This window comes from Moschus berezovskii, chromosome 2 (assembly GCF_049115385.1).
Source record: "Moschus berezovskii isolate FMDL1 chromosome 2, NW_MosBer_1.0, whole genome shotgun sequence".
Classification (NCBI taxonomy): Eukaryota; Metazoa; Chordata; class Mammalia; order Artiodactyla; family Moschidae; genus Moschus; species Moschus berezovskii.
In genome coordinates this window covers 69511548-69526173 of record NC_142461.1, presented here as the reverse complement: position 1 = coordinate 69526173, position 14626 = coordinate 69511548, and the positions used below count along the sequence as shown (strand labels likewise).

General features: G+C 37.1%; 1 protein-coding gene across 1 annotated transcript in view; it reads left to right on the top strand.

The window, feature by feature from the left end:
- DPP10 (dipeptidyl peptidase like 10) overlaps positions 1 to 14626 on the top strand; it is an 822212-nt gene that overhangs the window by 760750 nt on the left and 46836 nt on the right. The window contains exons 14-17 of the mRNA XM_055397567.2: positions 2906 to 2997; positions 3402 to 3449; positions 7244 to 7365; positions 8700 to 8747. Coding sequence (XP_055253542.1) covers positions 2906 to 2997; positions 3402 to 3449; positions 7244 to 7365; positions 8700 to 8747 — 310 coding nt within the window. The remainder of the gene's footprint in view (positions 1 to 2905; positions 2998 to 3401; positions 3450 to 7243; positions 7366 to 8699; positions 8748 to 14626) is intronic.

The window sequence follows — 14626 nt, the reverse complement described above, 5'->3', positions numbered from 1 at the left end:
GAAAAAGAAAAATATATAAAAGGAAAAAAATATTTAAGATTTTCAAGGTCGTAGTTCTTGGTTGTGGAGTCTGTGGATGGGGTTGGGTTAGTGTCCTGTGATGTTTTCCTGGTTGGTGGAGCTTGTGCCTGTGTTCTGGTTGATGCAGCTGGATCTTGTCTTTCTCAAGGGCAGTACCGTTTCCAGTAGTAGATTTTAGTGTCTGTGGGTTAAGCATGCCTTTGGGCAGTCCTAGTTTTCGCAGTGTTCAGTTCAGTTCAGTTCAGTTCAGTCGCTCAGTCGTGTCCGACTCTCCGCGACCCCATGAATCACAGCACGCCAGGCCTCCCTGTCCATCACCAACTCCCGGAGTTCGTGTCTATTTTCGCAGCTGCTTCAAAGTGTCTCTCTTAGCATTATGCAGTGCAGCCAGTCCCCTACTTGTCCCTGGGATCATTGCTGGTGATCCAGTTCCCCTGTCCCACCCTGCACTGCTGGCGGAAACTTCCTAGGTAGGTGCTTGTGTGGATCGTTCTGCTTGGCCGCGACTGGTGTGGGCTTCTCAGTCCCCTAAGCTCACCCTCTGTGTCGCAGGGCTGTGTGCACTTGACTCCCAGTTCCCAAGGTCCACCTTCTGCGTCGCGAGGTTTCCGTGCGGTGTTTCGTCTCACTGCCGGCACTCTGTGGCGGGGGTTATTTGTTCTTCCAGCGGTGCGGGGAGGGCTATGTGCGCTGCCCAAGTTTGGATGCCTTCCCTCTATGGGCACTAGTCCCGCCCTTTGCGCAGCCTGTGTTTGTTTGCTTGGTACCTGGGCCTGCCCTCTGTGCTGCTTGCTAGCTAGGTTTATCCGCCCCTTCACACTGGCTACCTGGGACTGCCCTCTGTGCTGCAAGGGTTTTGTGCGCTGGCTGGGTTTCAATGCCGCACCAGTCTCGGTTCCCAAGCCTGCCGTCTGTTTGGGGCCACAGTCCGTGTGCTGTTAACGAGCTGAGAAGTACAGCTTTCTCTGTTTACTGCCCTCCAAGTCCCTGATTTGGAGAAGTCAATGGCACCACACTCTAGTACTCTTGCCTGGAAAATCCCATGGACGAAGGAGCCTGGTAGGCTGCAGTCCATAGGGTCCTTAAGAGTCGGACACGACTGAGCGACTTCACTTTCACTTTTCACTTTCATGCATTGGAGAAGGAAATGGCAACCCACTCCAGTGTTCTTGCCTGGAGAATCCCAAGGACGGGGGAGCCTGGTGGGCTGCCACCTATGGGGTCGCACAGAGTCGGACACAACTGAAGTGACTTAGTAGCAGCAGCAGCAGCAGCAAAAGTCCCTGATTCTCCAAGACTTCATAGCTCCCCTTTGGGCCTACCTATGAGGGTGTTTCCCTGTACATGGGAACTTCTGTTTCATGGCTCCCTCCCTCCTTTGGGGCACAAGTTCCTGCCCAGAAGTTCTCCGTCTTTTCCCTTTTTATGTCTCCCTTCTCATTCCTACCTCATTTCAAGGAGCTTAGCCTGTCCCCCTGGATGCCTGGGGTCTTCTGCTGTCGCCTCTAGGTTGTTTTGTAAGAGCTGCTCCATATCTTGATGAGTTTTTTTATGTATTTGGGGGGAAGCTGGTGATTTCCCCATCTTACTCCTCCACCATCTTCTCTGTGCTCCCTCTAGGAGTTTTCCCACTTATCAGCATTTGTCTCAAGAAAACCCTGCCACATGCACAAAGAGACATTAATAAAGTAGTTCACAGACAACCTGTTTTAAAGAGCAAAAATTTGGAAAAACTCAAATATCAAAATAAATTTTTTTGTATTCATGCATACAATAAAATACCATATAACAGTGAAAATAAACTATGTCTACAAGTGTCAGATGGTGATGGCAGCCATGAAATTAAAAGACACTCACTCCTTGGAAAGAAAGTTATGACTGACCTAGAAAGCATACTAAAAAACAGAGACATTACTTTGCCAACCAAGGTCTGTCTAGTCAAGGCTATGGTTTTTCCAGTGGTCATGTATGGATGTGAGAGTTGGACTGTGAAAAAAGCTGAGCGTCGAAGAAGCAATGCTTTTGAACTGTGGTGTTGGAGAAGACTCTTGAGAGTCTCTTGGACTGCAAGGAGATCCAACCAGTCCATCCTAAAGGAGATCAATCCTGGGTGTTCATTGGAAGGACTGATGCTGAAGCTGAAACTCCAATACTTTGGCCACCTCATGCGAAGAGTTGACTCATTGGAAAAGACCCTGATGCTGGGAGGGATTGAGGGCTGGAGGAGAAGGGGACGACAGAGGATGAGATGGCTGGATGGCATCACCAACTCGATGGACATGAGTTTGGGTAAACTCTGGGAGTTGGCGATGGACAGGAAGACCTGGCATGCTGCGATTCATGGGGTCGCAAAGAATTGGACATGACTGAGCCACTGAACTGAACTGAACTGAACAAGTGTCAACATGAATTAATCTCAGAAATAAATTATTGAATGAAGATAGGAAATCTGTCAATATTATTCTCAATACACATGCTGCAAAGGTTAAAAGCATATAACACTTAAAATCTATTTGAAGTTTGGTCTAAAAGTTTTATTCAAAGCTATTCAAACTGTTTAGCTGTCGATCATTTAGATCAATGCTATCAAAGTCCTGTGTCTATACTAAATGCCAAGATGACTTCCTATGTCAAGGTGATGCTACCCATGTAGTCCTATGTGAAGATATTTTCTGAATGATTTTCCTATAGCATAGGAATAAAGGTATTGTCTTGCTTGTAACTATGGTTATGTGAATGTGTATTCATTCTTGAAATTAAAAACAAGAAACTCAATGTTAACTGAGAACCAAAGAATTAAAAGTGACAGAGGCAGTTAGCACATTGGTGTTGACCAGAGAAATGCTATTTAAATAAAAGGGAAATCAATATTTTCTATTTGCAGAGTAAAAGTGAGCAAATTACTGTGCGGCATCTGACATCAGGAAACTGGGAAGTGATAAAGATCCTGGCGTATGATGAAACTACACAAAAAATGTGAGCGTTTTTGATTCTCTAGTCAAGTTGGAAGTCAGTGTTGTTAAATGCAGTCTTATCTGCCAGATTTATATTTGCTTACCATCATCCTAATCCAAGTAGCCTGGCCATGTAAAAAACAACCTTTAAGACTCTCCCTCAGCTTCACCCAGAGAGATGCTTACACAGACACATGCGTGCACACACACACAGTCACACTCAGAGAGATTGTGAGAGACCATGGAAAAAAAGTATGACAACATTTTAAGAAAAGATAGGTTTCCCAAATGGATCAAAGCCGTGCTGTTGAATAATAGTAAAGCTCTTGCCTATTCTTTGGCAGTTGGAAAATTCAAGTAAAAACTCAGTGCTGCAAGAATTGATTGGTGTCTGATGTTTGTATTGTTTGTTTTTTTCATGGGCAGTTACTTTCTGAGCACCGAGTCATCTCCCAGAGGGAGGCAGCTATACAGGTAAGCAGTGTGAGAGGACCTTCCTGCACAGGTTGGTTCCTCAGGGACCATCCACACAGCATAATCATAGAATGGAAAGATCTGAAGTTGCATTTTTGGTATGACTAGGAGAGAGCCAACACAGTATGACAAAAGCTCATCTCTGGACCATTGTGAGCCTAACGGTTTGGAAATGAAGTGGAGACCATCTTATTCCTCCTTTATTTTTTCCCTCACTTGTTTTTAATCCTTTCAAAATATCTTTTTATTTTTTTTGAGGCTTGTGTGTCTCAATGACACATATCACTAGCATTTCCTTATTTCCCAAATAGCTTTTTGTTCTGCTATGCCTCATTTAAAGTTTTCAATATATGAGGCCTTCCCTGATCAAACTGGTCAGTTCTAAAGGAGATCAATCCTAAATATTCATTGATTCTGAAGCTGAAGCTCCAATACTTTGGCCACCTGATGTGAAAAACTGACTCATTAGAAAAGACCCTGATGCTGGGAAAGATTGAACTCAGGAGGAGAAGGGGATGATAGAGGATCAGATTGTTAGATGTCATCACCAACTTGATGGCCATGAGTCTGAACAAACTCTGGGAGTGATGGTGGACAAGGAAGCTTGGCATGCTGCAGTCCATGGGATCAAAAAGAATCAGACAGGACTGAGCAGCTGAACTGAACTGAACTGGTGTCTCAGATGGTAAACAATCCACCTGCAATGCAGGAGACCCAGGTTCGATTCCTGGGTCAGGAAGATCCCCTAGAGAAGGGAATGGCTACCCATTCCATATTCTTGCCTGAAGTATCCCATGGACAGAGGAGCCTGGTGGGCTGTAGTTCACAGGGTTGCAAAGAGTCGGAAACGTCTGAAGGACTAAGCACACATGCAATACTGTACACATGTGATTTATTCCTAACAAACTAAAGCATTGTGGACATTTAGTAGAGTAGATCAAGTGGCAGTTTCTCTCTCCCCACTCTCAGAATGTGTAAAATCTATAGATTATTATTTAAGCCAGGTATGGCCCTTGCTTACTAAAATAGAGCTGTGGACGGGGACTATTTTCATCTCTCCAATTTTCCCAGATGGAAAGCTATATTCATAAAAGGGTTTAAGGTCATACCTATTTAGTATTAAAAATGCCTCCTCACTCAGAAAGCTTTCACCAGGGCTTCCTAAGAATGACTTTCATTTTTGTCTGGCAAGCAACTTATTAATTCTAGACTTCATATATCCTTTCTAATTTCCGTTTCACAGATCCATTTTTAAAGTGTCAAAACTGCCATGGCATATTCTCAGTGGAAATTCATCATGTTGGAAGCAGTGTCACAAGTGATTCTTACCAAGTAGCCTAGACTTTCCTTTGAGAGCAAAAATGCATGTTTCAAGTACCCTTACTCACTCTAATTCACCCACACACTCTTATTTATGCATAAATCACTGTCATCTGAAGTGAGCCTCTCCTCGTTTTAATCACATATCGCAATATGTCATTTTCACATTCTTTGTTTTTTTCTCTTAGAGTCTGGAACACATGTTCTCAATTTGACTTCCAAAGGAAGAACAGCTATTTATTTAAAGAGACTGATTCTAATTTTAGCTTAGTCATCTTGATTAAAGTATTGGTCACTTTCTAGTTTTGGTTACCTAAAACTTATCTTTCTTGAAACTTATATTGTGGTTAATATTGGCAGTCAAGAACAATCCTTTAGAGAGATAGAAATACTTGACTGATGTTTTATTTCTCTCATTTTGTAAAACTCTTAAAGAAAAATGAGTGTCAGAAAATTACATTTGGCTATGTTCAGCTAATGGAGCTGCCTCATCCCCCCCTCCTTTTATTAGCCTAAACTGTGATTTGAGTAACAATGAGTTCTTAGATTTGTGTGCTTGTCCTATGGGCTTCTCAGACAGTAAAGAATCTGCCTTCAATGCAGGAGATTTGGGTTCAATTCCTGAGTCAAGAAGATCCCCTTTGAAGCAAATGGCAACCTCCTCCAGTATTCCTACCTGGAGAATTCCATGGACAGAGGAGCCTAGCAGGCTACAATCCATGGGGTCACAAAGAGTTGAACATGACTGAACGAGTAACACACTTATGGGTTTCTGAGGTGGCACTAGTGGTTCAGAACCTGCCTGCCAATGTAGGACATGTAAGAGACATGGATTTGATCCCTGCGTCAGGAAGATCCCCCGGAGGAAGGCATGGCAACCTACTCCAGTATTCTTGCCTGGAGAATGCCCATGGACAGAGAGCCTGGAGGGCTATGTCCATGGGGTCACAAAAAGCTGTACACGACTGAAGCAAATGAGCACACACACACCTCTCTAGTGACTGAGGCAAAGCAGTACAACAGTCAATATATCTATGACCTGCATTACTGTAGAAGACTGGGTTATAACGAAAATATACAACCAATAAATTTTTCTTTAAATGGCTCATCAAGTGCCAGTTGACTTGACTATAAGATAATTTTAGTGTTTAACCCAAAAAACTCAATCATTGTCTTGTCCAGGTCCATAAAAATATTAATTGGCTGATTTAATTTATGGGATTAACAAAATCAGAATTGCTACCATATTCAGTGTCATAATTTATCTCAAAGTATGCTTTTATTTATTTTTAGTAATTTCATAATCTAAATATTGAGAAAATACCACTATAAATTTTTAGGGAACTTGGATCTGAAAAATTATATGACAGAGTAAAGAGAGAAAAGTTAAATTCTGTGTGTGACTGCCACACATTCATAGTCTCTCTGTGGCAATATTTCTGCAATATTGTGACTGAAATTAACCATATACTTGAAAACTGGCTAAAATGGTGAATGTTGTTTTACCACAGTTTAAAAGAAAAAAAAAGGCTATGATTTATCATAAGGATGAAACTAGCTAATGTGTTTAAGTGCTTATTATATTGATCACTTTGGGTATAAAGGAAAATTTTGGTTTATAATGAACCCAAAATGTTTCAAGAGTGAAGTTGTGACTCTGTGAAGTATAGTATACTATGTGTTTTATTCCAAAATGAAACTGAGACTATTTTGTCCAGCCAAGTTTTAAAAAATGTATCATTAGCAGTGTTTTTCTCTAGCAGCACAGATAATTTATGATTAATCATAATTTATTAGTTCTTTCAACTGGTATTATTGCTGGTGCTGCTGCTAAGTCGCTTCAGTCGTGTCCGATTCTGTGCAACACCATAGACGGCAGCCCACCAGGCTCCCCCGTCCTTGGGATTCTCCAGGCAAGAACACTGGAGTGGGTTGCCATTTCCATCTCCAATGAATGAAAGTGAAAAGTGAAAGTGAAGTCACTCAGTCGTGTCCGACTCTTCGTGACCCCATGGACTGCAGCCTACCAGGCTCCTCTGCCCATGGGATTTTCCAGGCAAGAGTACTGGAGTGGGGTGCCATTGCCTTCTCTGGATATTATTGCTAGTGACTATTTATGCTTGTCTGTGTGGGTAATTTCTTTTTAGACTTTACAAAGAAATATCTATAAAAATATAACTAAGAATAAGTTATATTGAGTCCTGGGAAAGTCAGTTTCTTTAAAGCATATATAAATATATACATGTTACATATATATAGGTGTTCATAATTTTAATTTTTTTACTGAGAAGAAAAATGTGTATGTCTTAACATTAGTAATGGAAATTGACTTTGCATTTTTATGATGTGATAATTTATAAGGAACTTCAATGTAAGTGATACTGTAACTTCTTTATGTTAATATTTAAATAATGATACCACACGTTTAAGTACCTGGAATAGTAGCATTTCTCACTTTCTTCTCCTTTCCCCAGTGCTTCTACTGAAGGCTTATTGAATCGTCAATGCATTTCATGTAATTTTATGAAAGAACAATGCACATATTTTGATGCCAGTTTTAGTCCCATGAATCAACATTTCTTATTACTCTGTAAAGGTAATAGTTGATTTCTGTTAAAATTTATTTTATCAATTTTGTTTGATCAGTATCTATTACTGTCAGTAGTGATGATACCCTCAATCTATGATTTTATATTCCTAGTTTACACAAGTTTTTGTTAAAAAGTAATAAATAAGGGTTTTTTTGTGATATAAATTTTATCCATTACTTTATCTAAAAGACAGAAATTTGGAGTAAGTCAGTATGTATACAGGTACATGATCAATAAGTGGTATTTTATATGAATCTTTTTAAAAAGTGAATAAATGTTTACATTAGCATAGTCATCCTAGAATAATAAACTAATTTACTTAGACTTTAGGAAAAGCAATACTTTCCTTGTTGAAATAATGGCTTTGTTGTTAACAAATTTAGGATCTACAAAAATTTAATTCTTTGGGTCTAGCCTCCTTAAATTTTGAGAAAGTATGTTATTAGTACCGATTATTTCTTCTATATGATAATAGTATGCTAAGTCTTACCTAGTGGTATAGTATGTCTAGGTTATACTAGTAGGAATCATTGTACCTTTAATAGGATACTCTGATGAAATGGGAGATATCCTCTTATAATGCGATGGATTGAGTGTTACAGCTTTAGCTGGTATCTCGTGCAGTCCTGTTTTAAGACACCATGAGGAATAGACCAATACTTGCTCTTTTTCATTATTCTTTTCTCTTGACATCTTAAATAATCAAAATAGAGATGTACTTGTTTGATGACACCAGAGAAAAACCATTAGCCTACAAATAGAGTTCATTAGAGAAGTGAGGTTTCAAGATAACATCTTATAGTTACACTTGAATTGTCCAGTGTATTTGAAATAACTATTCCAGTTAATCTATTTTTAAATTAATATAAGATTAGCTCCAAAATTTAATTTGTCTTGTGGATGAAATATTTCTAATATGCATGCATTCTTTCTTTCTTGGCTGAGTGATAAATAGAATTTAATCTTGGATGAGAGGGTAAAAGGTCACAGGTTTGGGAATCAACTGACAGATCAGTGACTGTTCTATTAAAGACTAGAGAAAAAGACAGTAGGATACATTAGATTGACTAAAACCATAGAAATATTGAAGTATATGGCATTTTAGAGAAGGGAGGATCTTAGCAATAATCTTGTAAATAGTTTCTTTCCCCATATGTTTTTACTTTTCTGAATAAAATATGCATAGAAAGGAATGAAATCTAATAATCTGATTTCTGTTTCATTATGTTTTAACTATGAAATGCTTACATGTGGAAAAAAATAATTCTGTCATCTAACCTTCCAATAGCTATTATTTAGATGTCTTTAAAATGTTTCTACATATATTTCTAAAATCCAGGTCCAGGGGTTCCAGTGGTCAGCCTGCATAACACAGACAACCCAGCAAGTAAGTACATGAACAGAACAATATTCATGGTTGGCATCAGTCTTTGATATGATCTTATTCACTCTGAGTTTTGTACTCTATAGAACCTTCTTTGAAGGAGCCCTCAGACTGGGGAAAGAGGCATAGGTATCATCAATATGACCTTGTGTGTGTGAGAGAAATAGTAAAGCAAATGGGTCAGGCTGCCTTATACTTGGAGTTGGATCTTATCAATGTATGCCCGAAATGGGGTATCTCCTGTGTCTAAATTGACTGAGGAGTGATTGATGAAGTTCATTTAGGTACGTTTCAGCCTATTGGCCCATTTTAGTGCTCTGGTTTATTCTTTCTTGAACCTCCTGTAGATTATTTCTCCAGATCAGCACAGCTATTTTAGAAAAAAGTATGAAAAATATAGTTTCATATATTTTATGTCCTATTTCTTTTAGTTATCCATGACTAGTTTTACATATTCATTTATGTTTTTACATATTTATTAAATTGTCCATCATCTATTGAGTGAGGACTTTATTAGGATGCATGACAGAAACTGGGTGTTCACTGCTAGTAAGATACGGTCAATGTGTTTAAGAACTTTAACAGTGAAGAGTATAAGCACAAACATGATTGAGCCGATCTTAAAAATGAATAGCCAAGTTACTTCCTGACTTTCTTTTACCTTATTTTCATCTATCTTTGTTTTCCTTCTTTCATTTAAAATTTTTATTTAATCAATACCCTCATGCTGTAATGATTTATCATAGACTATTATAATCTATTGTGAAAGTTAAAGTTGTTCAGTTGTGTCAAATTCTTTGCGATCCCATGGGCTATACAGTCCATGGAATTCTCCAGGCCAGAATACTGGAGTGGATAGCCTTTCCCTTCTCTAGGGGATCTTCCCAACCCAGGTATCGAACCTAGGTCTCCCACATTGCAGGCGGATTCTTCATCAGCTGACACAAGGGAAGACCAAGAATACTGGAATGGGTAGCCTACCCCTTCTCCAGTGGATCTTCCCAACTCAGGAATCAAACCTGGGTCTCATGTGTTGCAGGTGGATTCTTTACCAACTGAGCTATTGATTATGGGGAAGCCCATAATCTATTGTAATTGAGGCTTATATTTATTAACACATTTACTCCTCAGAACACCCATGATATTGTTAATTGTATCACCTGCTTTTACAGATGAGGAAATTGAGTCCCAAAGAGGTTAAAAAACTTGGAGAGAGTCACTCTAATATAATAGATAGCACAGGTGGGAATCAGATAAGACCGTCTGACTCCAGAATAGGGTTTATAATCACCACTGTAAAGCTTATTATATTGTTTTTGTCTCTCTCATGACATACTTAGTTTTAAGTAGGAGTCTTACTTAAATGCTTTGACTTAAATGAGAGATGGTATAAAAATGTAATGTTGAAGGACAAATCAATTTTTAGAGGACAAGGAAGATCATTTACACTTTTCAATTACCACCATATGGAGACATCCAGCCTCATAGAAAAAGACAAAACTTCTAAATAGCTAATGGAGTTTCGTGTGATTTTGGAAATCATTTAGCACATCTTTTAGTTTCTACTTATCAGTGTAAATCCAAAAGAGATTATGGAAAGCATATTAAATCTGTTGAATATTAACACTGAGAGCAACAATAATGATAATTAGGGCAGTATATTTGATAAAATGGAAAGAAGATTGAATTTCACAGATATAAAAAATAGCGTATAAAGTGAGTCTGTCACACATATTTTGTGGGTATATTCTCATAGAATCTATTTCCTTGTAAAAAAATTAGCAAATGAGTTTTCTGTGAGGATGAGCTATATTTGCAACATAGGAATTACTTGATAAACAACTATTTGTGTTACATTGCATATTCTGCCAAAATGATAACTTTTTAAAAATTTCCAACCTGAATTTAATTAATTGTATTCTATTGTTAAAAGTTGATGTTGTTATCTAATAACTTTTGTTACAAATTGTGACACACTTTTGTCTAAGGCAAATCTTTCATATTTTCTCATTTATAAATAAATTCTGTTAGTCTCAAGATCAAGAAAAAAAATGGACTTTAAACAGTGATCAGGTGCTTAATTTTATTTTTGAAAGACAACTATTTATTGATATAAAATTTAAGTTTGATTGTAATTAAGTCTTTGGGTTAATGGATCTTCAGGTTAATCTTTATTAAACTAAGTGAAAAGTGTTAGTTGATCAGTTAAGTCTGACTCTTTGCAACCCCATGGACTGTAACTCACCAGGCTCCTCTATCCATTCTCCAGGCAAGAATACTGAAGCAGGTAGCCATTCCCTTCTCCAAGGGATCTTCCCAACCCAGGAATGGAACCTAGGTCTCCTGTATTGCAGGCAGATTCTTTACCATCTGAGTCACTAGGGAAGCCCTTGCTAAACGAATGAGTTAGTCATAACTCATTTGGGGACCACATGAAGTAGAATAAAGCATGAAAAGTATATTGAAAAATGAAAATATATAACAAACGTGAAAAACCTTAAACTAACCAGTTATCCAAAAATGCAAAGTAAAACACTACCAAATATTTTTTCCTAACAAATTAATAATATCAAAAAATTTACATTGCTAATGAGGCTCTTATAACTTGCTGGTAGAAATATAAATTACAGTAAATCTTTTGGAAAAAAATAGCCATAAGCGTTAAATCTTTTGTATCTATTTACCTTATATTTTTCTTTTTTATTGTTTATACTGAGGATATAATTCTAAATAGAGAAAATTATAGACGTACTACTGATAATAGTGAAAAAAAACTCAAATAATTAAAGGTGGGATTTGTAAATAAACTTTCGTGGAGTATTAATTTGTGCTCTGAATATCTTTCATTAGCCTTTTCAGAGCCACTCTTAACTGCTTTTTCTCTCCTATGGTCTCTACCCAAGAAGGTTTTTGTTTCGATGACTTAAGCTCTGCAGCTATTTACTGCCAGTTGGGTTCAGCTAACGCAAATCCTATAGGTGACTGAAGAGAGGCAGAAAAGTGACTTTGGAGTCTGTATTTCTCCAGCATTATCCCTGTGGAGTCCTCCAGGCTGCTATGACTCTTGGGTGAAAGTCACTGTGGGTCTTTCATGCACCCATCTCCAAGTAACTGCTCTCTCTCTATGACCTACACACCAAACCACTGTCATGAGCCCTGGGTTGTGGTACATTCCCTTATGATCCCTGTGCCATTTTCCTATATTTATAAATGGTCCTTTATTAAAATTTCATCAAATTGTTCTAATCAAGTTGTCACTAGTTCCCCTCTAGGATTAAAAATAAAAATATGTTTTTAAAAGTCAATTATTCAAAACTGTTTAAGTTATATTTCTAACTGTGTAATTCAAATATTTATGCCATTTAAAAAAGTATTTAAAAATGTATATAAAAATTCTGGAAGATAACATTTGCAAGCAGTAAAAAGTCTTGCATTTATGTAGCAGTCTTTCAGGTGATTTTTTTGTTCTCTTTTCTTGAGTATTTTCCTAATTTTCTACAATGAACGTATATTACCTTTAAAATGAAAAAGAAACCTGTCATTAAAATGTTCAGTGATTTGGAAAATGTATAAATATGCAAAATTTTACTTAGTATTTCAAAAGTCCTTTGTCTTATATTTCTATGATTCATTTCCTCTTTTATATTTTCATTTTTCCCCTTAATTGTGCATTTATGCTTTATTTCTTTTACTTTAATTTACTTTTAGTCTCTTTCCTTTCTTCTTTTCTCTGCATTGTATATCTTTCTTCTCATCATTCCTTATACTTCCTTTCTACTTTCTTATCTCTCCCTCTTTTCCTTCTTCAAATTTTCTGTTCTCATTTTATCCTCTTTTCTTCCTCATTCTACAATTATATAATGTCTTAATACTGTCTCCTTTTTATAAAGTTTCACAAAACTTTGTATGAAATAGATTTTCTGAATATATCATGAAAAAATTGTTTGCTTTTGAAAATGACTTTATTATCTTTTGTATTTTTTTCCTTAAATAGAATTGTATTTCTCTGTGACCATGGATTGATTTTTTCCCATGAGCAGATAAATATCCTTTGATTTAGAAGTAAAATTTTCAACTACCTCTCATCTCATGTAATTTAATTTTTCCCGTTCACATCTGGTAATAAAAAAAAAACCATGATAAATTATGCATATATTATACTCATATCAATATCTCTAACTCATTTAGTAAACTAGTCATTTTAATACAATAAACTATTTTTCACTATAAAAATCTTTATCCAATAAGATGATCTCTAGTTAAAGGTATAAAGGAAAAATTTAACAGTCTCTAAAAATTGCTGCTTATGTAGTTAACAAATATCAGATGATTTCTTTTGAATCCAAAATGAAAGCTTTTATCTATGATTAGGTTTATTAAGTGCATTTTTATGACAGGTCTTAAACATTACAAAAAACTGAATCCTTAAGGAAAGTATATAAAGTTGAAGTGTTCACAATTTAAATTTTATAATTGAGTGTTTGGGATAGATTCCTTGAAAATATACTATTATTTAATAATCAGAAACTTCTTATATTAAGTCAATAGAAGAAATCTCTGAAATCATCTAATTTCCCAAATTCGTATTATAGAAAATGATACTTATTTACAGGAGAGGTGGTTTGATTTGTCTGAAATTCACACGAATTCTCAGTCCAAAGCAAGAATCAGAAAATGTAATGCTTGTAATAGAATATAATAATTTATCTGGTAGAAGTGGGCATCTTTAAAAAAAAAAAGGAGGGAAATCAGTAGAAAGCATTTCTGGAAGAAAGAATGTGAATGCACAATCATGACACATGAAATATTTACCCTTGCAAGATAAAAGTTGTTCAATGTGGCTGGAACAAAATATTTAAGATAAAAACAAAAGATATAGGCTACAGGGCAGACTGGAGCCAGATCATGAAAGCCTTATGTTTCATTCTAAGGAAATTGTATTTAACAATAAAGTGTCAATGATAAGCCACTGACAATCAAAAATAAATACTCTTATTTGACCACAGAATACATGGAGTAAACATGGCCTCTTAGCCAAAAGAAAGGAAAATAAAATAATTTTTTTTTAAAGCTGTGTAAAATACATGAAATAACACTTTTCAAATATGGGACAGTGGTCATGATAGGGTCCTGATTCCTGAATGAAAGGAAACAAGTGAGATTAATGTGGCAATTGCCCTGGCTTTCTGGCCAGAATTATTTTCTGAAATCTGGTGTAATGAGGAAGAATGAAATAAGTGTATAAGAGTACCTCAGAAACACAATAGAGACAGAAATTGAACTCTGAAGGGTTGAAGCTTTTGGAATGTTGGGAGGGTAGATAACACTGGAACAGAATCCCTAGAGACAGACAAAGAACACCAGGAATCTGCATAGAGCTGTGGGGGATCATCTGTTGCTGAAAATACCTAGCTGAGTGTGGATAGGAAGATACTCTGAGCTTGGGGAAAGCCAGAACTCACACAGTGCTGGGGTATATTCAAGTTCCAACTAATCAGACACTGGAATATTTAGAAGATATCCCAGAAGAGTCATAGAACAAGGGTCATTCAAACTCACACTAAATAAAATATTTTAAAAGGAGATCAACCCTGGGTGTTCACTGGAAGGACTGATGCTAAAGCTGAAACTGCAATACTTTGGTCACCTCTTGCGACGAGTTGACTCACTGGAGAAGACTCTGATGCTGGGAAGGATTGAGGGCGGGAAGAGAAGGGGACGACAGAGAATGAGATGGCTAGATGGCATCACCGACTCGATGGACATGAGTTTGAGTGAACTCCGGGAGTTGGTAATGGACAGGGAGGCCTGGCATGCTGTGATTCATGGGGTCGCAAAGAGTCGGACACAACTGAGCAACTGAACTGAACTGAACTGACTGA